This window comes from Suncus etruscus, chromosome 9 (genome assembly GCF_024139225.1).
Source record: "Suncus etruscus isolate mSunEtr1 chromosome 9, mSunEtr1.pri.cur, whole genome shotgun sequence".
Taxonomy (NCBI): Eukaryota; Metazoa; Chordata; class Mammalia; order Eulipotyphla; family Soricidae; genus Suncus; species Suncus etruscus.
The window spans coordinates 40,831,814-40,858,752 of record NC_064856.1 but is presented as its reverse complement, the minus strand read 5'-3'; the positions used below and the strand labels follow the sequence as shown (position 1 = coordinate 40,858,752).

The 26,939-nt window shown below is 34.3% G+C and overlaps 1 protein-coding gene across 15 annotated transcripts in view; it reads right to left on the bottom strand.

Annotated features, from left to right (window-relative positions):
- Window positions 1-26,939, bottom strand: part of DLG2 (discs large MAGUK scaffold protein 2) — a 2,242,830-nt gene that overhangs the window by 466,121 nt on the left and 1,749,770 nt on the right. For 9 of the 15 annotated variants that reach the window (XM_049780036.1, XM_049780021.1, XM_049780023.1 and 6 more), the window contains 2 exons: window positions 25,972-26,110; window positions 9,425-9,508 (listed from right to left, as the gene is read on the bottom strand). In XM_049780036.1, coding sequence (XP_049635993.1) covers window positions 9,425-9,508; window positions 25,972-26,110 — 223 coding nt within the window. The remainder of the gene's footprint in view (window positions 1-9,424; window positions 9,509-25,971; window positions 26,111-26,939) is intronic. The other 6 variants (XM_049780035.1, XM_049780032.1, XM_049780025.1 and 3 more) reach the window with 1 other exon arrangement.

Sequence of the window (26,939 nt, the reverse complement as noted above, 5' to 3'; positions counted from 1 at the left end):
TGAACCGAAGTCTGTCCTGGATCAGCTGTGTGCAAGGCAAGCACAGTACTGCTGTGCTACCACTCTGGCCCCAGGTCCCATTTAATTTCTATCCAGTAATTCTTCCATTCATTACTCTCCTCCACTTCTTTGGTAATGAGTTTTTTTTTTTAATTTTTATTTTTAATTATGAGAACAAAGATGCAAAGAAAGAGGACAAGGTAAAGGTACAGTGGAAGGACATTCATCCATAAACAGAATTCTCAGAAATCCCCTTGCTGATATCTGAACTATCAGCCAAAGAACATTAAGAAAAATAAAACAGAACCCATGTACAATTACTTTGTCCCACAAGTTCCCAGATTGTAATACATAATATTTCTTAGCAGCACATAAAGCAATCTAAAGCATTAAAACTTATGTAACTCCTTAAACATTGAAGGCAAAGTACTTTTTTACATTTCTATGCACATGCATATTAGTTTAAGTTAACCTCAAAAGTTTAAGTGGGTTGTTTTTTTTAAGGATTAGAGTCAAAGGAGCACAGTAAAAATGGTGTTAGAGTGGCAATTATTGTTTGCATAGGCCCACCAAAATATGAAAGACATGAAAAGGAGAAGCCTTGGCCTGAATTCAAGAGGACCCTACCCCTGAAGTTTCCTGGCATAAGACCAACTCTAGGTTCCAGGCAAACTAGTTTGTCCAATCCAATTCATTGTCTGTAGTGCCATGGTAATGAGTTTTGTAATCAAAATGCCAAGTATTTGTCATTGTTCAACACTGTCAGTTCTCTATCTCTCTTTATACCACAGTTGAATGAGATCATTTGATATCTGTCCTTTTCATTCAGACTAATTTTGCTTAACACAACACTCTCAAATTTCATCCATGTTTTAGAAAACTGCATATATCTTCTTTTCTTACAACTGCAAAATTTTCTAATGTGGAAATAGTCCACACTTCTGAAAAATTGTTTAAAATATATCACAGTACAAAACCAAAATGACCACAATACAGAATATACTATGTGAGATTTCAGAAAAGAGAAATGTATGCCATGAGATATTTTTTAGAAGGCTTTGTTGAGAGAAACCTTGAAAGAAGCAAGTTATGTATACCTTTAAAAGAATTTACTATAGGATTGAAAGAAATGGTTAATAAATTGACATTTTAGTAGCATGTGAGTTTCAACCCAGAGGAATTTATGGCTTCTGTAAATGCCTAGTCAAAATGCTAAAGAAAATGTTTCTTAGTGAGAAATTCTAAAAAAGATCAAGGCAGCGCTACTTAATCTCTGGTTCTTCAGGATTAATGCTTTTATTCCTCCTTCTGGCCACTAGAAATCTTCATAACCTATTTACAATAACAGATACTAAAAAGTAAATGATGGCAACTGAATAAAATAGAGGAAAATGTATGAGTGCAGAGGGATATAAAATAAATTCCTTGACATGATTTTATTAAATCCTCTCATTCTTCCTGTTTATTAGTACAGAAGTATAGGCAGTCATCATTTTCCTCCCAAGGGAACTGCTTTTATACTCAAGCTATACTTTCAGTTAAAAACATAAAGTTTTTTCTTCTTAAAAACTACATTAATGTCATTGTCACTATGTACCATAAATGATGCAGTGAAAGATTTGTAAAGCACTTTGGTCACAATAAAAGTTAAAAAAAACTACATTAATGACACAGAAGCAGATTATAGATATATAGTTTAATTATCAGTTTGAATTATATTTTAGAAGATATAATTCAACTAATATATTCTAATATTCTTATTGGATTGGGAACTTTGAGACTCAGACCTTATTAGATTGTAAATTTAGATATTAAAGATATAAATAATTTTGAAACCTATTAGAAAGGAAAATTATTACTTTTAAAGTAGATATTTTATTCTGAGATATGATGGGTTTAATTGTTGTGGTTTTAATTTTATTTTTTATTCTGTTTTGGATTTTTAGTTTTGGGTCAGTACTCAGGAGTTACTTCTGGTGATACTCAGGAAATCATATAGGGTTCTGGTGATTGAATCCATTTGCCACATGCAAAATCAAAGAGAAATTTAAATTCTATCTTAATTGCTCTGTTTGGGGTTTAAGTAAGAGATGACCTGGAAATGTAAGTAAGTCTTGAAGGTAATTTTATTATCCACAGATTATACAAAGATGTGATTATTTCTCTGTTCACTTAGTGCAATCATGTAATTTCATAATTTTGACTGTACATTTTATTTGTAATTCAGTCATTCATTTCACAAATATATCCCCAAATACATTTTAACAGCTACACAGTGAGATCTTAGCCACATAGGAATGCAAATGACAAAATGTTCCTTCTCATCCAAAAAAGGCACTGATGAAGATATTGGTGTCAGAACATTGTATGACTGAAATCAATCATGAATAACTTTGTAATTCACAGTGACTCAGTTAAAAAAATCCCTCTCTTGGCATGTATCATCTCTCACCCCCAAATATGGTATTTTTAACAGCCCAAGAAACAGAAAGAAACCCTGGGAAGATGTGTCTTTAGATGGAATTAATGGAAGCTGTTTGATGTTTTTATGCTTTTTCTTAGTATTATTCAACTCATCTCTTTTTTCTTTTTAAAATTTCCCCAAAAGTAATGACCCAGATTTCTATTTTTGTAGAATAATTATGGCTACATCAAGCCTAAAAATATGTTGTATTGTCCAAATCAACTCAGATAATTATGTAAAACTATAGCTGTGCTGACAGGTATAGGATTGGAGAAGCAAGGTATATGTTTGACTTAAAGGATACCAACTCAGGGTCTGGCTCAAAGGACCAACAATGTACATAAAGGTGAACTAGGTATTTCAGTTCTCTACTAGAATTTCTCATTGAGAAGCAATCCAAGGGCCCAGAAAATTTGTCAATTTAGCCAGGCTAAACATGCCTGGCTGGCAAATGCATGGTCACAAGTTTAAACTTCAATACCAACTTCAAAAGCAGAGAAAATCCTGGAAGGTCTACTGTTAGAGATTCTCAGTTCAAAAAGACTTGCTAGATAATTCAGTGTCTATGGAAACACTCAGGGCAAACATGTGATCCTGAGATAAAAATCTGATTTTATTCATTTACTGATGTAATAAGGCTTGGGAATTTTAAGTAGGGGAAAAATGTAAAAGTAGCAAACTGATATTCCAGAGATGTAAACAAACAGCTTTAACAATAAGAAAAAAGTAAAACAGGTAAAATAAGAAAGCAGGTAAAATGAAGCAATTATCAAAGAGGAAAATAAAGTTTTTGTAAAAATTTACAAAATGATTTGTAAAATGAATGACTGAATGTATAAAGAAAATGCACAGTCAAAAATGATCAAACACAGTGCTGGAGCTGTGGCACAAGTGGCAGGGCATTTACCTTGCACTTGCTCATCTAGGACGGACTGCAGTTCAATCCCCTGGCATCCCATATGGTCCCCCAAGCCAGGAGCTATTTCTGAACACATAGCCAAGAGTAACCTTTGAGTATCACCAGGTGTGGCCCCAAAACAAACAAAACAAAACAAACAAAAAATATCAAACTCTTTTAAAAGTTTTAAAATAATATATTTAAACACTGTGATTACAAACATAATTGTAGTTTGGTTTCAGTCATAAAAAGAACATCTTCCTTCACCAGTGTAACATTCCCATCACCAGTGCTCTCATCTCCACCCCCACTGTATTTGAGACAGACTTTCTACTTCTCTCAGTCATTGATATTGTTATGATAATTCTCAGTGTAGTTATTTTTCTAACTGCTCTCACCACTCTTTGTGGTGAACTTCATATCATGAGCTGGTCCTTCCAGTCCTCTTCTCTAGAAATTATTTCAATAATGTCTTTTATTTTTCCTTAAAAGCCATATATCAGTGAGACTATTCTGTGTGTGTTTCTCTCTCTGACTTATTTCACTCAGCATGATAGATTCCATGTATAGGAAAATTTCATCTCTCCTAACTTTTGTATAATATTCCATTGTGTATATGTACCACAGTTTTTTAGTGATTCATCTGTTAAAGGGCATCTTGGTTATTTCCAGATTCTGACGATTTTAAATAGTGCTGCAATAAATATTACAGAAAGGGATTTTTGTATTGTGTTTTTGTGTTCCTGGGGTATAACCCTATGAGTTGTATAGTTAGATCATATGGGAGCTCAATTTCAAGTCTTTTTTTTTTTTTGAGGAATCTCCATATTATTTTCCATAAGGGCTGAACTAGACAGCATTCCCACTAGCACTGAATAAGAGTTCCTTTCTCTCCACATTCCCACCAGCACTGATTGTTCTTTTTATTTGTGATGTGTGCCAGTCTCTGTCACTTTTTAATTGATCCAGAGGAAAATGTACATATCCTTCTAATAATTGTAGATATTAAAATTATCTTCAAAACTAGCTTACCTTTGTTTCTTACTTAATTCTCACATAAATTTATTAAGATAAATTTATTTTGGAGGCCTAGGCCTGAGACAAGCAGTCATAGGCAGAGGTATCTGACCTACCCTACCAAATGGATTGTGGACCACCCACAGATGGAGGCCATGCCTAGGAGCATATCTTCTGGAGCAGAAGAACATTCCATTCCATTGCAGCTAAAGGAATCTTCAAGGATGAAACACCAATGGCCTAGCAAGTGGAAGCAAAGATAAGCAAATGGGACTATATTAAACTGAGAAGCTTTGTACCTTAAAGGATACAATGATTAGAATACAAAGATACTTAAGGAATAGGAAGAACTATTCACCTAATATTCATCTAATAAGGAATTAATATAAAAGATATACAAGGTACTGTAGAGTTTAGCAAGAAATAAACATCTAGGGGGCCAGAGCAATAGCACAGTGGATAGAGCATTTGCCTTGCAAGCAGAAAGCCTGTGTTTGATCCCTGGCATCCCATACTGTCCCTGAACCTGCCAGGAGTCATTTTTGAGCACAGAGCCAGAAGTAATCCCTTGGTGCAGCTGTGTGTGGCCCCCAAAGAACAACAACAACAAAACCCACCAAAACCAAGAAATAAACATCTAGCCCTATCTGAAAATGGGGAGAAGAAATAAACAGACATTTCCTCAAAGAAATACTAATACTTTGTACTGGATCTCAACTATCTACATTCTCTCAAACTACTAAAAAGTAGCAAACATAATGTCCCCCAACATAGTACTTTTTTTATTCATGAGGGAGTATTATACATAGGCACTAACAAGGTCACAAAAATGCTAATGCAATAATGTGAATAGTTGATTATGGCTAATAATTGGATGACTTAACAGGTACTCCTGTCTGATATCTGCTATTGAAATTTTCAGAATCTCATATATTCAAATATGCAAACACATCTAGCTATTAAAAAGATTCCATTAAAGTTTTAGGTGATTTAAGATAAATTATGAGCTAGCTTAAGTATCTTTATGGAAATAATAACAAGCGTAGGAGGAATAGTACAGTAAGTAAGGTGCTTACCTGGCACACAGCCAGACCAGATTTGATTACTGATATAGCCTAGCACTTCCAGGAATGATTTGGGAGCAAAAGATAGAAGTAACTTTATGCCTGAGCACTAAAAGATGTGAACCAAATGTTATATATATATATTTGGTATATTGTATACCAATTGGTATATTGTATATATATATATATCTACATATATATTTATATATAACAAATTCACAAGTTTTGCATCTAATGTGCCCACTTATTTATTTAGCATGCATTTTTTGAATTTAGAAAACGTGAAGTAATGATCTAAATTGTGACACTGCAGAAACAACACTAAAGTTTATGTTTTATAAATAGGCTATGGACATTTGAGAAAGAAAATTAACTTTCTGCCACAAGATCTGGATTTGAATGTTATCCTATCACTTAGTTGTGACAATCAAGAGAAGTTATTAAAATTTCTCAGTCTTGGCAGCCTTATTTAGAAAATGGTTTAATCGAAACTGCCCACTAAAACATCTATAAGATTAAAATGAGATGCAATATAAAGAGACTTAGCAAATTACTGCCAGATGACAGATATTCAGAAAATCATTGATTATGCAACATAATAATCTAGATGTATAGAGGATACAAGTTTTCTAGATATTTCCTTTATACATCACTTTATCTTAGAGGAAATGTTTTTGTTAGTGTGATTGGTGGGTAGGTAGTTTGTCTTTGCATGTACTTAATAAAATTAGGTTAAAATTGGTTTAATATGATGGCAGTAAAAGATGGATTATTCAAAATTCAAATCTAGAGCAGTAGATATCCATTGGGAGAAGCAAGAAAAATTATACTGAAAGAATCATTGCATCTTGACCATAAAACATGAATCTGGATATGTAAAAATGAAGATGCAGATTGCTACAGGATGTGTACCTTTTGTGAAAGGTTTTGCATGAACAGAATGGGCAACAGAAGAAGCTTTATGATTAAGTTGGTTAAAGCATAAGCTGGAAGCACAGAGGGAGGAAGTAAAAATATATCTAAAAATATGGCAATGTGCAATATATGTACCCCTGTATGTCAGAACTTTCACTTTAGTTGACAAAATGGTGTTTTATGCCATAAAATAGGCACCTACTAAAGGACAAACACGTGTATTAAATATTAATTTATGTTTAGGGTATTGATCTCTTCATATTTTTCTCCCTATCTTTGAAGTAAATAAGAAACTTTTACATTTTCTATGCTGAGATGGGTGACACATAAGAGAAAGAAGAAATTTTTTCTGACAAAAACTGTTTTGAGTTTTATTTTTTCAAAGTGTGAGTCCTCAATTGATTATTTAAAAGGAAGATGTTTAAGAGGAAGAATTTAAGAAGAACATACAGGCAAGAAAGAAGTTGATTATCAGCTATAATTTGAGTAAAAGAAAGCAACGTTCTTTTTACAAAAGTGTATGTTAGAGGAGTAAAATACATCACTTCCATTTATAAATTCTAGACTTTGAATAAAAGTCCAATTACAACTGAGTAAATTTTTTTTTTTTTTTTTGGTTTTTGGGCCACACCCTGTGACGCTCAGGGGTTACTCCTGGCTATGCGCTCAGAAGTTGCTCCTGGCTTCTTGGGGGACCATATGGGACGCCGGGGGATCGAACCACGGTCCGTCCTAGGCTAGCGCAGCAGGCAAGGCAGGCACCTTACCTCCAGCGCCACCGCCCGGCCCCATAACTGAGTAAATTTTGAGTCTAGCAACGCTTACTCATCAATAATGTCACTTATTTTTCATTTTTTATGAACTCTGTCAGTGACCTAGGATCTTTTTGTGTTTTCACAAAAATGTATGAGAAAAAATACCTGTCTGTGCATTTTCACTGCATTCTAAGCTAGTAATTCCCCAAACCACCTGTGCACCAGAATTATCTATGAGAATGTTTGCTGTGAGCTAATTATTGTATCCCAAACCCTGTCTCTAGGTAACTAATTCCATATATCTAGGATGAGGTACAGAATGTTGTGTGAATAAGACTCAATTTACTGATGGGTTTGTCATTTTGGAAAGCAATTTTGATAGCAGATCAGTTCTTTTTGAGAAAGATATTAATTAATCCCATTACTAAATTGTATAATCTCTGTCAGCACTAGAGATTGCAAAGATCACACCGTTAAATGTTAATTAATACTTAGCTCACTGATCTCTACTAACATCTGCAAACAGAAATTAGTCAATGACATGTCTCTAAGCTACAGAAATTAATGAATGGTCCTAGAGAAGATTTTATATGTTTTAGCCAGAGATATCACATTTTCACAGCAAATTTCCAACTCAACTACAGTTTCTACTTAGTAGCTGAGTTCTGATGATTGTAAATACAAAACAATCAATTAGATATATACAGAACACGACATAATTTATATATTGTTTATAAAATGGTCTTAATTTAATATATTCTTTTAAATTAGGATCAATATGTACTAACAACAATATATTAAATTACATTGAAATAGAAAGGAACCATCACAACATCGGCAATTAGTCTTCAAACCTACCTTGTAAGACAAGTGCAAATATAGTGTAAATTTAGGTTTTATTAGACTAATTGAAGATATATTCCCCTTTGTTCACTTTCTAATATAACTCTAATATTCACATACTAATAACTATAATCACAAATGCAAACTATTCTATTATTACCATAATTTCCTGGACCAGAAGTCAAGATTTCTAATACTAGTAATGATAATAACACCAGCAACCATGGTTAACTTAACAAAGCTCATTTTATGTCAGACTCTGTTCAAATTGTTTTACTAAGATTATTTTCTTTACTATTAATAATAAAATAGTAGAACAATATATTTGAGGGGCAGATATATAGTTATCTATAATGTACATATTATATATAGTTGATATAGTTCATCCAAAGTCAAAGAGCTAGTAAGTTGTGAAAACCAAAATTACTCTGACTCCAAAATGTATGCCTTTAACCAAGATGCCATCATTCTTTTGGATTTGGGAATTTAGGATTTGTCACTTGCTTTCCCTTTGCTGAAGGGGAATACATAGATTTTTCTAGCATCTTATTCTCAATCTGTTGACGTGGTATAATATCCTTTCTCTGCTCATTTTTATAGTGTCATAGCAACTAAATGAAAAACAGCAAAGTATTTGTGCAGCTCTCAACAACTCAAAGGATGTGTTTACACTATTATAAATTCGGAGCCAGGCCTCACATAATTGGCTTTGAAATCTCTGACTATCACATTTATTTCAGCTGCTTCATTCTGCCTTCATCCCTTGCCTCAAGATGGTAAATGAGACTTCAGAGAAAAAGATTAAAAAGAAAAAAATATTGGGTTCCAATAGATTTGTTGACAGCATTTCCATTAGGATGCAGTCTATCTGAGAAAGAACTTGCATCCTTCTATTTCAAGGTCAATCTAATTTTTAAAAATATCAAGGTGAGGGTTTCTATTAAATGTTTACCCATCTAGGTACACATACATACAGAGACTGTTAATACCATTCAGCAAGAACTTATGATGTTCATTAAGTCAATCATCTGGGATCTGATGTTAATATAGAAGTGGAAGGTTTTAACAACTGAAATCATACAATATTGAAATCTTTCCTTCTGCCCCAGAAAAGCTAATGACCTCTTCTGACTAGATAATAAGTACTGACTGGGAAGGTATTAAATACAGCTTTAGTTTTTACTTTTATAGGTAAATCACAAGGCAGATTTTATAAACCTTAAAGCTAATAATACTATTTCCATGGTGAAGCAAAACGAGGCTATGGAGTTTGGCTAACTGCTCCCTAATACCTCCATAAGCTTTAATAGCATGGTGAGGATCATAGGTTCTGGAGCTAAAATGAATTCAGATTTGCTAATTACTATAGTCTCACAATCCAATCAATATTTCAACTTGGCTGCCTACACACAAACACATATTTAACATTTTCAGGAGGAATAGAAACATCTTGATGTTTGTCCCCTACCTGTCCTTCCATAGCCGCTCCCTTCTTAGTAATGACAGCTCCATTCTGCTGTTGCTCAGGCCACAGACCCTGGGCTCAGCCTCCCTGTAGTTTAAAGATATCATCCTATTAATCTGTGTTACATTATTTCTGACAAGCAGTATATTTCAATATATCCCCTTCATAATATCTTTTTTAATGATTGAACTCATGATAATATGATAAAATTTTTCATAAAATGTTAAAATTGATGAGCATCTGGTACTCCAACCTCTACTTTCTTGGGGGCTACAGATCATTACAATTTAGAATTTTTTTTTGTCACTTTCTGTTTTACCAAATGAAATCGATTGCTATGTCTTAAAGTTCACAATCCTTTCTTCTGTACAATTTACCAAACCTATAATTTATCATAATGCTTTAGTATCTGACATTTTTATTTTCATAATCACATTCATTTCTATTTTTTAGATGAACCATACTTTGAATAGTTTTTTTCCTCAAACCTCCTTGCCTTTCAATTATAATTTTGTTATTTTTGGCTGTTTTTGTTGGTTGAATTTTCTTTTGGTTTGGTATCATATTTTCCTATAGAAAAACTGATTGGGAATAAATAGCAAGTGGATTTTGTGTGTGTGTGTGTGTGTGTGTGTGTGTGTGTGTGTGTGTGTATGGGAATGTTATATGTGTGATATCTGTAAGACAACCAAGAAGGATACTGATTAGTAAGTAGAAAACTAGATATTTATCTGAAAGAAACATAATCCAGAGAAAGGGGCAATACAAAAAATCAGGTATAAAACAATATCAGGAGAAATAAATGGATTTGAGGATAAGAATAGAAAAATAGAACAGAATTTATGGAGATTCTTTGTATTTATTTGAAAAATTTATTTCTGACACTGTGGTTTATAAAACTGTTAGTGGCAGGTTTTCTTTTCATACTTAAAAACATTCTAGCAGTACATCTTCCTCCAGAGTGCCTGCTTCTCTATGGCACTGTCCCAGTGTCACACTTCTTTTGCCACTCCCTTCCCTAGCCTATGCTTTTTGTTTGTTTGTTTTTGGGTCACACCCAGCAGGGCTCAGGGGTTTCTCATGACTCTGCACTGAGAAGTTGCTCCTGGCAGGTACAGGGGCACATATGGGGTGCTGGGATTTGAACCATTGTCCTTCCTGGATTTGGCTGAGTGCAAGGCAAACCTCCTACCGCTGTGCTATCTCGGGCCCCTTTCCTTGCCTATGTTAAGTTTTCTACTGACAACAAGTTGCCTAGGCATTTATTATTCCTTTACCTTATTTTTTTATATCCCACATTTAGAGATTATTCTATCTGTTTTCCATCTAAACAATCTTTACTCAGCAAAATAACTAGACATAGTATGCTTCATGATATAGATTAATAATATTATCTAGGTGAAAATGGTGAATGATATAATGAAAAATGTTATAATTTTATGTGTATTTATAATATATGTTTTTGGAATGGAATATTTTTATGGTACCATTTATTATGTTTTATTGACAATGATTGATATCAATGCTAACTTCACTGGACCAAAGGCTAGTACAGTGATTAAAGTATATAGCTTAACTCTGGATGCATCATCTACTGCATCTCTGAAGACCCCCAACAATCACTGGGTGGCTTAAGTGATAACAGGTATCACAGGATTCAATCAGCACTGTACTTTGTCTCTCACATTGAACTGTTTGATCAGTTGACTGAAAATCACTGGGAAAGGTTCTCAGTCTTCTGAGTACCACATGGAAGGCCAGCACTCCTCTCCACCTCTCTTTCTTGCATTTTTCTCACATACTGAAACTTATGATGTAAGAAATGGCAGGAAGTCAATCAGGAATTGTAATCCTATCAAGGGTAATTTTCAAAGTGGACACCCACATTTGCAAAATTATGAATCAACTTTTAAGAGAGTGTGTGTGTGTGTGTGTGTATGTGTGTGAGTTATGTGCATGTCAAGGATCCAAACTAAGCCCTCACATAGGTGGCATGTGCATTGTAGCTAAGCCATAGCCCCCCCCCATATGCATGTCTGCTATCATTTAGTTAAAATGTACATATGACCTAAACTCCTACCTCTGTTGCCTTTGTGATAACAGGTACTTTGACAGTCATTCAGGCTATGTGTATAATGTGTTTGTAAATATACACAAGCATGTAAAAGAAAAGGTTAATAAGTCACTAATAATTTTTACAGGGGTACCTCTACTGTCCACTTTTATAACATTTTTTGTTTTAACTATCCCTGAAAGTGACAAATAAATTCTTCCTATTAAAGTGAATTAAAACATCAATTAAAGAATTATTTATAATTTTCACCTCTCACAATAATAATGATAAATGTACAATAATTATCTCTTATGAAATTCTTTTTTTTTAAGTATAAGATTTTGTTTTTAAGTCACACCTGGTGGTCAGGTTTTACTTCTAATGGTGTTCCATATTGTTTGCCAGGGATTAAACCCAGGTCAACCATTTGCAAGGCAAGTACCCTACCCACTATATTATTTCTCTGGTCCCTCTTCTATGAGATTCTTAGGCCTAGTGCTATGTAGTTATGTCTGCCTAACTTAAAAGTTACATAAATAATGCTACATATTTTTGTAGTATTTAACTATAACAGATAAAGTCAGCCTTAAAATAATTAGTTTCACTTTGGTTGAAATAAAAAAAGATTTCCTGGTGCAAATAGTAGCTTAACATACTTGAATAAGCTTCCTTTAAGACATGTTAGTTTCCATATTAGCATATCCACTATTTGTATTTCCTGGCTGTCTGCTCAGAAATAGCTCCTGGCAGGCAAGTGGGACCATATGGGACACCGGGATTCGAACCAACCACCTTTGGTCCTGGATCGGCTGCTTGCAAGGCAAACACCGTTGTGCTATCTCTCCGGGCCCCACTATTTGTATTTCTAATATGATAACTAAAGTAATTGGTCTAGAAATCATACCTCATGTTTTATGTAAGTCAATCTCATATGTTATGGTAGCCACCATCAATAAAGAGAAAATACCCTTTAAGGCTTCCACTTAATGGTTCAGTCATGTCTCAATAATTTCCCCCACTTCTATCTATTTGTATACATTTCCCCATATCACAAAGTTGTTCATTATTTAGTCTCAATCATACAATAATTTTTTAATTTTGTAATACCTTTTGTTTTGTTTTGTTTTGGAGGGGGTCACACTCTATATCACTCAAGGTTACTCCTGGCTCTGTGCTCAGAAATCGCTCTTGGCAGGCACTGGAACCATATGGGATGCTGAGATTTGAACCATCATCTGTTCACCAACTGTGTGCAAAGTAAATGCCCTAGTGCTGTGATATCTCTCCAGCCCCTATACAATATTATAATATCCATTCCAATACCAACACCAATATGCTAGTCCCACCACCAATGTAGCCAGTTTCCCTTCTGCCCTTCCCTGCACTTGCCTCTATGGCAGACATTTTCCTCCTCTCTCTCTCTCTCTCTCTCTCTCTCTCTCTCTCTCTCTCTCTCTCTCTCTCTCTCTCTCTCTCTCTCTCACTCTCTTTCTTTCCTTTTAGGCACTGTTGCTTGTTATATTATTACAGAAGAGGTATCTTGCCTATCACTTTATCTTTTTTTAGTCCCCAGTTCTTGTCCAGGGTAATCATTTTAAACTATCTTTGTTAAAGATGTTCCAGCTCTGCCCTAACAGCATTCTTTCATCTTTGTGACAAAGACTGGTCCTTCTATGGACCAGTCTATGGACCAGTCTATGAATATCATCTCTACTGTGTATAGGTATTATTAGCATACTATCTTAATTTTTATATACTTTACTTCAAAAATAGAACACAGTACCAGTCTCATTTTGAAGGTATTTGGCCTGTTGCCCCTCAAAAAATGATAGTTTAGTTTAGTGCTAATATATCTGTTATATACCAGTTTTGTAATACATATCAACTAGCTTGTGAAAAGCTGAGGCTATGCTTTACAGTATTTTAAGGAAATAACTTTAAAGCATCAGGTATTGAGAAATCAATAAATTATTCACAGGATACTTTTATGTATCTACAAAATTTTGAATTAATAGAATATATTTATAATAGAATATATCTATAATATATTAATAGCATATATTTAGAATATATTTATAATAAAATAAATTTAGTTACACTGGGAATTGGAAGCAACACCACCAATCCTGGTTCTATATCGAGTACCACATAGTACCTTGAGCATTTTAGTACCCCATGCACCAAGAAGTTCTGGCCTCTGAAGCACTGATTGGTAATTCACTTCCCTTAAAAGAAAATATCTGCACTGAATCTATATTATATTCTCATCACAGATGGTATTGGATAGTTACTGTAGTTATGAAAATAAAAATCCTTATCATAGCTAATGATATACTTTTATACTTTCTGTATAAAACCATAATAATCTCTACAAGATAAATGTATCAAAAGAACAGGGGTTATATTTGAGCAAGTGCAATACAGTTACTATATTCCATTCCATGAAGGATGCTTACAATAACACATTCCATTTGTTGAGCAGGTCATTTTTAGTCCATATTTAAGGCATTAATAATGTTAACTTTTCAAGGTATTTACTTTTATTCCTAAGCAATTCATATATAAGTCGATTTATTGTCACAATATATTTTTCTGTGGCTCTTTATATAAGTGTGTAAATCTAGTTGAAAGATAATTATATAACTTACCAAAAGTCACAGAACTAGGAAGTGATCTGTGTGGAAACATAAATAGGGCAGCCCTAGGACTCATCCACTCTTCTCTGCTGTCTCAATTCTAAGCAATGTCAACTGTCAACTGTATGAGTAGAACTAATACAATATTTCCTTCATGCACATGAGAAAAGTATTTTTTTGTTTGTTTTTGGGTCACACCTGGTGATGTTATGGGATTATTCCTGGCTATGAGCTCAGAAATTGCACCTGACTTGGGGGACCATATGGGATGCCAGGGGATTAAACCATGGTCCGCCCTAGCTTGCAAGGTAAACGCCCTACTGTTTGCGCCACAACTCTGGCCCCAACAAAAACATGTAAAAGAATATCTTTCTTATGAGAACACAAGAAACTTTCAGTTCATCTAGATATGGTTTCATGACACTAGGTGCATACAATCACTAGTTATAAAACAAGCTTTAAGTTTACAAATACCCAAGACTGGAAAGCACTAAGATAAACTATACAAGCTTGTCAGTTATTAACTTTGCATTATAGAAACAGTACTTTAATAATGGATGAAGTTCTACCATCTGTAAATAGGAATAGACTTTCAGAGAATCAGATAACACTTTCTATCAAACTAAAGTGAAAGCATGACTTATCCAAAGTTAATAACTGACAAGCTTGTATAATTTATCTCAGTGCTTTCCAGTCTTGGGTATTATAAACTTAAACCTTGTTTTATACCTAGTGATTGTGTACACCTAGAAAACCTTTCTGGTACATCAATTTTACTATAAAATTTTGGAAAATATTAAGTTGATCTTGAGGACAACCAAGGATCATTCATCAGCATTACATATGGTTCCACAAACTCTTGCACACTTACCCTGGAACACAAAGTAAGGAGGAAGCACTGAGCACTTCAAAGAAACTACAAACAAAAATAAGTTTATCTCTAATGAGAATATTTATTTATACATTAAGGCAAGCAAATATCTTTTCTAAGTTTTCATTTTAAATTTATTATTTTTTTACCATCAGCAGAAAAGTTTATATTATCCCTTAGGTCCATCAGGAGAATAAATTTATTTCCTGTTTCTCTGTGCACATAGGTACAAAAAATAAACAGTGATTTAACACTTAATCAGTTCTGGTTTGTAAAGTTAAACATTAAAGGAAAATCAATAACAGTGAAAAACACAGAAGTATCTCATAAAAATAATTTTTTTTTTTGGTTTTTGGGCCACACCCGGTAACGCTCAGGGGTTACTCCTGGCTATGTGCTCAGAAGTTGCTCCTGGCTTGGGGGACCATATGGGACACCGGGGGATCGAACCGCGGTCCGTCCAAGGCTAGCGCAGGCAAGGCAGGCACCTTACCTTTAGTGCCACTGCCCGGCCCCAATTTTATAGGTGATAGAAGTTCTAGAAACCATCTGATTTAAAATAGACTAACAGCAGGGTTGCTTCTGTTCTAATAATATTGACTGTTGAGTATACTATAAAATACTGTTCAGTTTCCTCAACTGTTCTTCCCTTATGCTTCACTCTTCTGGGTATCATGATCTCATGATCTTTCCTCTTATTTCTTCAATGATACCTTTACTTTACATAGTACAGATTATTCTTGACATAAATGAGGTAATTTTTATTCTTAGTTTTTAAAATGTTACTTCTTAATAGATTCTCGATGCATTTAGAATGATAGCAAAACTTTATTATTTCCTACAATGTTCTAAGCCAAATATTCCTGGAAACTTTCATCATTTTTTCTTCCATGTCTCTAGAATTAAGCTAAATACTTTCACAGTCCCAAAAGTTACAGAATTTACTCTTGCCTCAAGACTTTGTTTGATATTTTTTCTTCCTGTTAATGATCACTGATTGTGCTTTGCTCCCTTCTTACTCTCACCACTCTGCCTCCATTTCATTCCAGAAAGAAATAAACAAACGTAACTTAGAGAAACAGAAAGAAAGAACTCCAATTGAAAGATGGATTCTAAATCTGTTTCACTACCTACTTACAAATTATGCTACAAAGAGAAAGGCAATAAATCATGATGGTCATTCAGAAAGGCAAGTATTTCCCTTCAAATGGAGAAAGACCATTTGTTTATTTATGATTCTTCCAAATGTAAAGACCTTTAATTTCTTAAACTAAAATCTTTAATTTCATTGAAATAGCTTTGTTTCCAAAATAATCAAAGATCAGATAACTATAATACAATGACTACTAACTTACAAAAAATCTAGTAGTCTTTCTACTATTTTTATATCTTATTAAAATCATTATTATTGATGCAATGTAATTACATAGTTAATACTTATGCATTAAATCTGAGATGTTGGGGCCAGAGCGGTGGCACAGGGCCTAAGGCTTCTGCCTTGCATGTGCTAGCCTAGGACAGAATGCGGTTCGATTCCACAGAGTCCCATATGGTCCCCCAAGCCAGGAGCGATTTCTGAGCGCATAGCTAGGAGTAACCCCTGAGCATCACTGGGTGTGGCCCCAAAACAAAACACACACATAAAAAAAACCCCATGAAATGTTATCACATTACACAGCCACCAAATATCCCTTTAACACTGTCATTAGTTTTTATTTATTTTTTGCTTCCCCCTCCCTTACTCTCTCCATGGAAAGCTCATTTATTTTATCAGTCTAAGGGTTTAAGGTGTGTGTGTGCGTGTGTGTGCGTGTGCGTGTGTGTGTGTGTGTGAGTGCGTGTGTGTGTTACCAGAGACAAAATTCATGGTCTCACACATGCAAGGCAAGGCTCTATATGCAGACATCTCTATTAATCAACTAAAAATCTGAGCTAATTCACTATAGCTTTCTTCAAATTGATGTTATGTTAGTTTTTTGCAGAATTTTCCTAACAAATGTGAATAGAACCCCAAATAAAGAACAATTTCTTATAACATAAATATGTAGTAAATAAAAGCATCTAATATGTTATTGTATTATAAGTAAATAAAAGGTTCTCATTTTACAAAAATGTTTTTTCATTGGCCTAAGTCCTAACAATACAGATATAATCCTTTGTTTTAATATTCTAGGAAAATACAAAGTAGTTCTGAAGTATAAGTTATTATAACACTTTCAGAAATTACTAATTGATCCAGGAATATAATCAGTGGTAGAGTACTTGAATTTATGTGTGAGGTTCTGTGTTTGAACCCAAGCACCACAAAAACAAAAGAAAACAATAAAGATATGATAGATTTACATAACTATCTAAAGACCTTGATACTATTAAACCTAATATATTCTGAATAAATTAGAATAAATTTTATTTAAATTTACAGACAAGAAATTAAAGATTCTCTAAAATTAAGTAAGTTGTGAAAGTTGACTTAGATTGGGGTAACTTAAACTTTTGCTATTCACAACCCTGCTTTGCCCGAATAATGCATATGTGTGAGTACTATCAAAAATATCTACAATTTGTTATATGGTTGATTTTAAATTAAATTTTAAATTTTAAATTAAAATTAAATTAATATGGTGATCATAAATCAGTTTATGAGAGAAATAACAGGAATATGAAGATAATTTAAAAGTTTACCATTTCCTTTTATAAGACCTAGGGCCAACTGTAGCAATTGATTTAATTTTATTTCACACTCTCCATGTCTTTCCATACACTATCCCTTAGCACAGGCGTATGTCCAGATTTCTCAGCTCTCTGATCAACTCAATTATTGAGTGTCTTTCAAATTTTTTTCAGTGTCATATTATATTCTATTCCACTTAAAATTCAAATTTATTGATACATATTAACTAAATTCCTCTTGAGTTGCTAGCAAGGTAACATCAGATCACTTCACAAAATTGATCATTATATTTGTTATGTTAGAAGTCTCCACATTTTGGAATATTATAGACAACTTTTATTTAATATAGGAATACTGATAAATGTCAATTTTTTATTTTGTAAGTAAGGACATAATAGAACATGTAATCATCCTTTTCACTAAATAAATGATATTTTGAGCACAAAACATAATCCAAAAATTAAAATAATTAATAACTGAGGCTTTGTGGAAAACTTCACATGAATAGACATTGGGGACTCATAATTTACTTTAATTTTGTCCCTCTGTAATAGTTCTTAGAGATATTTTATGACTTTTTTATTCTTAATGTGGTGTCACTGTCAGGAAGTACTCAATACATATAATAAAAATGTCTTTGATCCAAATATAGCTGTGACCCACGGCAATGCCCACAGCACAAAACATGAGAGTAAATTCAGCAATCCCCACTGCAAAGTACAAATGAGAAATGGCAATGTTGGGATAATGAGGAAGAGATATATTCACATGAACAGGAACAAAATAAAAGTCAATGCAAGTTTACCTCAGTAATCTATAAAGCCAAGCACAATCCAGACATCTAGAAAACTTCATGCAGTTATTAGCAGGATAATATTTCCAGTGAACATGAAAGGGCAAGAATGGCATACCATTATGGAAGAAATAAACTCTCCAAATGACACTATCTATAAAGACTTCCCACTTGATCCTATAGTTAGATTAAAAATCTATATACCAAGAGGGCCTGAGAGATAGCATGGAGGTAAGGCATTTGCCTTGCATGCAGAAGGACGGTGGTTCAAATCCTGGCATCCCATATGGTCCCCTGAGCCTGCCAGGAGCGATTTCTGACCATAAAGCCAGGAGTGACCCCTGAGTGCTGCCAGGTGTGACCCCCTCCAAAAAAAAGAACCAAAAAAAACCTATATACTAGGAGCCACTTTGGCAGCAACCAAGCGAAGGACAGAATCCAAGAAGGGGACCCAAAACTGCGGAACCTGCATCCCAGATACAAGAGGTCATAGTGGTAGACCCTGTGGCATTGGGAGCTGGAAGCCATATGGGCAGTTCCCAGGTGAAGGACAGAATCCTCCTAGTCAGGGAATGCCAACACAGAACAGAAATTATCACACTACAATGATGAAATAGAAAAATAACACAGGCCTCCATCATGCTTAGAGAAGGAAGATAGTAACTCAGATGACCCAAAAAGTACCAACCATCTATTTAGCCTCTCAGATAAGGACTTTAGAGAAGAAATATGAAGGTTGTTCATAGAACTCTAAGAAAGCATGAAACAAATTGAACGTGCCACAAATAAAAATCAGGAGTATTGAGAGTAGAAATATGAAAATTTCAAACTCAAATAAAGGGCTGAAAAACTTGGTAGGCAAAATGAAAACCTCACTGAAAAGCCTATCCAACAAAATAGCAGTGGCTAAAGATAGATGTGAGCTGTAAGATGAACTGCATAATAACTCCATACAAAGAGGAGATTGGAAAAGGTCTCAAAACAAATGACCAGGCATTGAGAAAGTACTCAAAGAATATGAACAGGTGAAAATAAAAGTAGTTGATATAATCAAGAGAAACAACATAAGAACCATTGGAGTATCAGAGACACAGGAAGAAAACCCCATGAAGTATCAACAACCAATGGCAACATTTCAGAGAGTTCCAGAGCTAAAGAGTATATGCAACCAAAAAGTTTCATGCCCAAAAAGTTTCAGCCAAAAAAAAAAAAAAGATACAAAGAAAAGCACCACAGACACATCCTAGTCATAATGAAAACCCCATATATGGGGATGAAATACTGAAATCAGAAAGATCAAAAAGGGAAATTACATTTAATGGAGCATCCCTAACATTTACTGCAGATTTGTCAAAGAAACCATCAAGTCCTGAAGGCAGTGGTGGAATATAGTGACAAAACTCAAAAAAATTAATGCATCTCCAAGAATACTTCACCCAGTCAGACTTACACTCAGTATTGAAGGAAGGATACACAGCTTTATAGATTAAAAAAAAAAGCTTAGAAACTTTACAGACTCAAAACTAGCCTTAAAGGATAAAATGAAAGATCTACTTTAAGATAAGACAGATCACAAGATACACCAAACTCCTGCTAAAAGATAACACTAAATTCCATGCCAATCTTCTCTCTCAAGTTTAATGGACTAAATGCATCAGTTAAGAGAGAGACACAGAATGGCAAAAATGAATCAAAAGGCTGTATCTAACATTTTATTGCCTATAAGAAATATTTGAATAGTCAGAACAAATACAGTCTCAAACTCAAAGGTTGGAGGACAAACATTCAAGCAAACAATTCTTTTATAAAGGCTGGAATGGCCATACTAATTTCAGATGACACAGACTTTAGACTAAAAAATGTTATGAGACAGAAATGGACATTTGTTAATAATTAAGGGATATGTACAACAAAAAGAAATCACACTCCTAAAATATACTCACCCAATGAGGGGCCAGCAAAATATTTTAAACAATTGCAACAAACCTGAAGAAAGATATCAATAACACCACAATAATAGTGGGAGACTTCAGCAGTGCCTTGTAACCATTTGATAGGCTGAAACCTAACAAGAATACACCTAACAAGAGTAGACTTGCACTGAAAGGAGCAAGTTGTGTATACATACATACATGTATGTATACATGTATATATACACACATACATACACACACATATATGTGTGTATCATAGATCAATATTCCTCAAAGTATTATACATATTTAATGTAATTCCTCTAAGGATACCCATGACACTCTTCAAAGAAGTGGATCAAACACTCCTGAAATTTATTTGGAACAATAAACACCTAAGAATAGCTAACACAACCCTTAGAAAAAAATATGGGAGGCATCACTTCCCCAATGTTAAAATGTCCCAAAAAGCAATAGTCATTAAAACAGTATGGTACTGGAATAAAGACAGAACCTCAGATCAATGGAATAGATTGAGTATTCAGAGTGTGACTCCCCACCCCATCCATACAATCAATTAATCTTTGATAAAGAGGTAATAAACACAAACTGGAGGAAGGAAAGTCCTTCAACAAATAGTGCTGGGACAACAGATCAGCCACATGTAAGAAAGTGAACTGAGAGCTCTATCTCAAATAATGCACAAAGGTCAAATAAAAATAGATTAAAGAGGAACCAGAGTGGTGGCACAGTGGTAAAGTGTCTGCCTTGCCAGCGTTAGCCTAGAATGGACTGTGATTTGATCCCCCAGCATCCCATATGGTCCCCCAAGCCAGGAGCAATTTCTGAGTGCATAGCTAGGAGTAACCCCTGAGCGTCCACAAGCGTGGCCCAAAAACCAAAAAAAAAAAAAATAGATTAAAGATCTTGATTGTCAGACTAAAAAATAGATTAAAGATCTTGATAATCAGACTTGAAATTATAACGTGTATAGAACAAAACATAGGCAAAACTCTCCATCATATATAAATTAAAGGTATTTTTAATGAGAAAACACCACTGTCTCAACACGTGGAAGCAGAGATAAACAAATGGAATTACATCAATCTCATTGTGAGAAGCTTCTGCACTTCAAAGGAAACAGTGTTTAGGGCAAAAAGGTCACCCACAGAATGGGAGAAAATATTCATCCAATACCCATCAAATAAGGGGCCAATATCTAAGCTGTACAAGGTACTAATAGAACTTAACAATGAAACATCTAACTGCATCAAAAAATGGGGAGACAAAATAAACACATTTTCTCAAAGAAGAAATACACATGTATTGCAGAGACTGGCACACATCAAAAAGAACAAGAACAGCCACTGCTGATATGGATGTGGGGAGAAAGGAACTCTCATTGACTGCTGGTGGAAATTCTGTCTAGTCCAGCATTTCTAGAAAACAATATGAATATTCCTTACAAAACTGGACATTAAGCTCCCATATGATCCAGCAATACCACTACCAAAGATATACTCTAGGAAACAAACACAATACCATAATGCTATCTGCACTCCTATGTTCACATTAGCACTTTTTACATTAGCCAAAATCTGGAAACAACCCATTTGCCTGACAGCAAATGAGTAGCTAAAGAAATAATGGTACATCTATACAATAGAATACTATGCAGCTGTTAGAAAAAAATGAAGTCATGAAATTTGCCTATACTTGGATGAAGACTATTATGTTAAGTGAAATAAGTCAGAGGGATAGAGATAAACACATAATAGTCTCACTCAACTGTAAAATTTAAGATAAGTAAAAGACAGTATAGTATTATTACCCATCAAAAATAGAGATGAGGGCTGGAAGGAAAAGCCCATAATATCAAGCTAACCACAACGATTGGTAAGTACAAATAGAGAAATGACAACATTAACAGCTACCATGTCAATGATAGAGAAATACAATGCCTGTCTTGAAGATAGGCAGTGGATGGGGTTGTAGAGAAATTAGGGACATTGGTGGTGGGAAAATTGCACTGGTTTAAGGTATGTGTGCATTTTATGGCTGAAACCCAGTTATGAACATCTTTGTAACCATGGGGCTTAAATAAATTATTAATAAAATTATCTATATACCCATTTTAAATAATTAACAGGCATTTAAAGTTCATTATATATTTGGCACTATTTAAATTCATTGCCTATATTGTCTCATTTACTCACTGTTAACCTGTTAAGTGAAGTTGATACAGCTTTACATAATACAGATAAAGAAACTTGAGATTTTCAATTTAAATGATTTTCTCAATTGGCATAATGATAGCCCAAGGAATAGGTCACATGCATAGCATGAGTGAGCAGAGTTCAGTCTTCCTCCAATAGGACACTGCTCTCAGCCTGCCTTCCAGCAAAGCTTTATGTTGCTTTGATGGTTCTGAAAACTCTGAACTGACTATGACACTGCTGAACTCAAGCACTTATCTGTCATGTCCATTGACTGTGGCCCAGTGCCCATGCTGGGGGTGTTACCTACAGAAATCTATAAATAATAAAAATATATTTGTTTGAATCAATGGAAGAGGTACATCTCAACACTGATTTAGCTCAAGCTTACCAAAACTCTTGACTCGCTCTCAACATAAATACAGTATTATGTGACATGATTTTCAATTTTATATAGGAAATATTTTTCTTTGTATTGGGGTCACATCCAGTGACACTCAGGGGTTACTTCTGGCTATGTGCTCAGAAATTGCTCCTGGCTTGGAGAACCATATGCGATGCTTGGGATTGAACCCTGGGTCAGCCACGGTCAAGGCAAAAGCCCTACCGCTGTGCTATTGCTCTGGCCCCAATAGGGAAACTATTTTAAATGTTTCTTAATAATAGCCAGGACTGGGGTCGGAGCAATGGCACAGCAAGAGGGCGTTTGACTTGCATGCGGATGACCCAGGGCGGACCACGGTCGGATCTCCTGGCGTCCCATATGGTCCCCCAAGCCAGGAACGATTTCAGAGCACATAGCCAGGAGTAACCCCTGAGCGTCATGGATGTGGCCAAAAATCCAAAATAAAAATAAAAGCCAAGATTTTAAAATTGAGGCATAAGCCGCTTCTCCATTTAAACTAAGCACCATCTTAAGTTTCTAAATATCTTTGAGATTCCATTTCAACATCTTTGAATTCCGAAAGGATTAAATAGATTGTGTATTTAAAAACCCAGAAAAGGGGCTGAAGAGATAGCACGCAGCAGATGCAAGATGGACGGTGATACCCCATATGGCCCACCGGTGCGACCCCAAAACCAAAACCAAAACCCCAGAAAAGGCCAACAATTTTTATAGCTTTAATAATGCTACCTCATTATGGGGTTAAGTTAAATGAAAATAATATAAAATGTCAGCAATAGAACGAGAGTAAATATATCATGCTCTGGTGGATGAAGGTGCCTATATTTACATAATTCTTTAGAGAGTCATGGGAATTATCTTTGCTCAGGCCCTAATTTTAATTAAGAGCATAGTGATTAGATGCTTCAACATAGGAAGGAATTTATATTTGATGTGCATCACAGATGCATATTTGCAGCGTTGAAACATTTCATTCCTTGACTAAAGATGTAAAAAGCTACTTCAGCAAATGTGAAATTCAAAAATGAGTACAAAATTTTTCAATAATTTGGGAAGAAATAGAAAGTGAATTAAAAAGTCCAAATCATATATAGGTGTAATTGAAAAAACTTAAACACCTAGAAATATCTACTTTTTGTTTGTTTGGTTTTGAGGTTTTATCCAGTTGTGTTCAGATTTTACTTTTATCTCTGTGCTTAGGGAACATTCCTGTGCAATTTACAATTGGGTCGAGGTTGATGGAAATCAATCCAGTGTTGGATGTGTGCAAGGCAAGTGCCTTACCTGCTGTGCTATCTCTTCATACCTCCTTTATTTAAAAAAAATAGATGTCATTGATATTTATTATGCTTCATTTAACAGACGAGTTTTATTAGATAAAACCAAAAGAGGTTCGTTTTTTAAATCATTTATGTACTCACAAGTATTCAGACAAAATGCTATAAATCTATATGTACTATCCATTTACCGTATTTTCTGCCGGGGGTCATCTTATATGCCAAGTATATCCCGAAAAATGTTTCAATATGCCACTAAATGTAAATTGTCTGAATATTGCCACAAAACAAATTTTCCAACTCGATCCTTCACCAATCACTGCCAAGCTGCTCGGACCACCTCTCTAACTCTGCCAGTCCAAGCAGGCTTTTGATGCATGCAAATTAGACAATGTTCTGGACCCGAATCTACACTTTCAAAAGCCTGTTCAGATTGGCCAGAGTCAGAGAGGACGTCTATTACAGCATAACCTTTGAACCTTTGCTTGTTGTGATTGGCTCACTGTGGTAAATGAGCACAGGAACACATGCAGCCCAGGAAAGTTCTGTCTGATACAGCGAATATAGGCCTAAACCTATGTTTTAACTGCAAAATTAGGGGGTCGTCTTATACGCCGGAAAATACGGTAAGTATAAGTATGATTCACTGAGGAAAACAAGAGTTAGAGCAATGTGTAAAATAGTAACTTATGATAATCTGAAGTCAAGTTCCACTTGTGTCTTTGCATATGATTCTAATCACATAGTTAAGGGAATATATATTTATCTGAGGATGTTTCATCTGCAGATTTACAGTTGCTTTCTTTGGAGGTAGTCTGATGACTAGTTTCTGGAACATTTTTGCATCATTATAACAAATACATTGAATATAAACTACCTTGGAAAAAGATAATTAGAAGAAAAACATATATATGTATGCGATTAGTCCATGAATATACTTATTTATTTATCTATTCATCAACATTAAATAGTGACTCATTACTAGTGACCAATAAATAAAATCCATTGGCATTCTCTAGAAATTGTAACACTTGATTTTTTCAAAGGCATTCTCACTAAATTTAGTTTTAGACTTTGTGTAATTAGCAATATGCCCTGTCTTAAAACTTTTATCCTGTTTCTTGTGGGGTTAATGTCATATTTTAAATACAAGCTATTTGGCATTAGTTTCCCCTTTTTCTTTCCACCTATAATTACTATACTCTGGGATAATTTATTGACTTCCAATTCCATTGTATTTAAGGTAATCTTTGGATTGTGTACAGGGTATTTAGAATCAAAGTGATCAGGATGTTAATTTTGACTCTTGTGCTAATATTATGTAGAATATTGATATGCTACATCTTACATTGTGTACCATAGCAATCGCTTTATTTCCTCAAGCTATAATGTTATAAATAGCTAAAGTACCTCTCTTAGAGGTAAACCTAAAATCAGAAATAAGATACCTGGGTTAGATAACAAAATTATTAATAGATTGAAATGTAATTGATAGTGTACATCTATCTCTAAGCAAAGAATCTATAATTTTCTTTTTAATAGAGTAAGTAATCTTTCTATAAGATTTCTCTTGATGCAGGACTACAAGAGCTGAACTATATTTCATAACATTAACTAGCCTTCAAAGCAATAAACATCAATTTAGCCAAGTATGATTTTTTCATGGTAATGATTAGTGATCACAAATAAAATTGACGAATCAAAAGTATCTGACCTGGTATAATCATCCTCAACAAGCATGTGCTTCGGAATTGGTGAGTATCTTCCTGGAGAGATGGGTGGTAAGGAGGTTTTGTATTCTAAAGTGCCATTGTTGCCAGAAAGTAGATGATTTTCCATTGGTGGAGAATAAGCTAAAATGTAGAAAACAAGAAACATGTTATGTGAAAAATTGTGTACCACTAAATTCTATTAAAAATAGAAAGTCTTTACCACATGTCAAGAGTGTTCTTGACCTCCAAAATCGGGGATTTTGCTTACATTCAGTATATGTAAGCCATGACTTTTTAGAAAAGGAAGAGGTAACAACAATGATACCTATAAAAGCAGTTAAAATAATTGAGTGAAAGAATTGGAGAGCCATATTCCAAAAAGATATATTATTTTACATTGAAATAAAAATGTTTGTTTCTAATTCCAAAATTGTAATATCTTCAAATAATTAATATTTAGTTATTTAAAAAGGTTCTGAGGAGCCTTTTATAAAAATTCTTGATAAAACTTAAATTACAAAATATGATAAAATAAATATGCTCATTCTTAAAAAGTCTAAGAATTTGAACCTTTTCCTCTATTCCCCACCTCCAAAGTTTTTCCTTCTGTGCAACTTAAATTCATTCCCAACTAATAGCCCAACTGGGTCTCTTGCATCTGTATCTCTTCTCAATTATTTTTGTTTTTAAGTATCATGATTTAAAAAGCCATTCAAAGTAGAGTTGTTTCAGAAATTCTATCTTCTACCATCAATCCTACTTCCATTGTGATCTTTCCTCCACCAATACCCACAGTTTTTCATCCATTCTTCAAGCCTGATCCTTTAGCAGGGACAAACAAATTTACTTCATATTGATTGATACAAAAAATATGGCAAATGGAACTTGATCTATGAAATAGATCAATAAAAGCAAATTTCTGATAACAGTTATGTTTCACAATGATGTAATGAGTCATTGTCTGAAGATT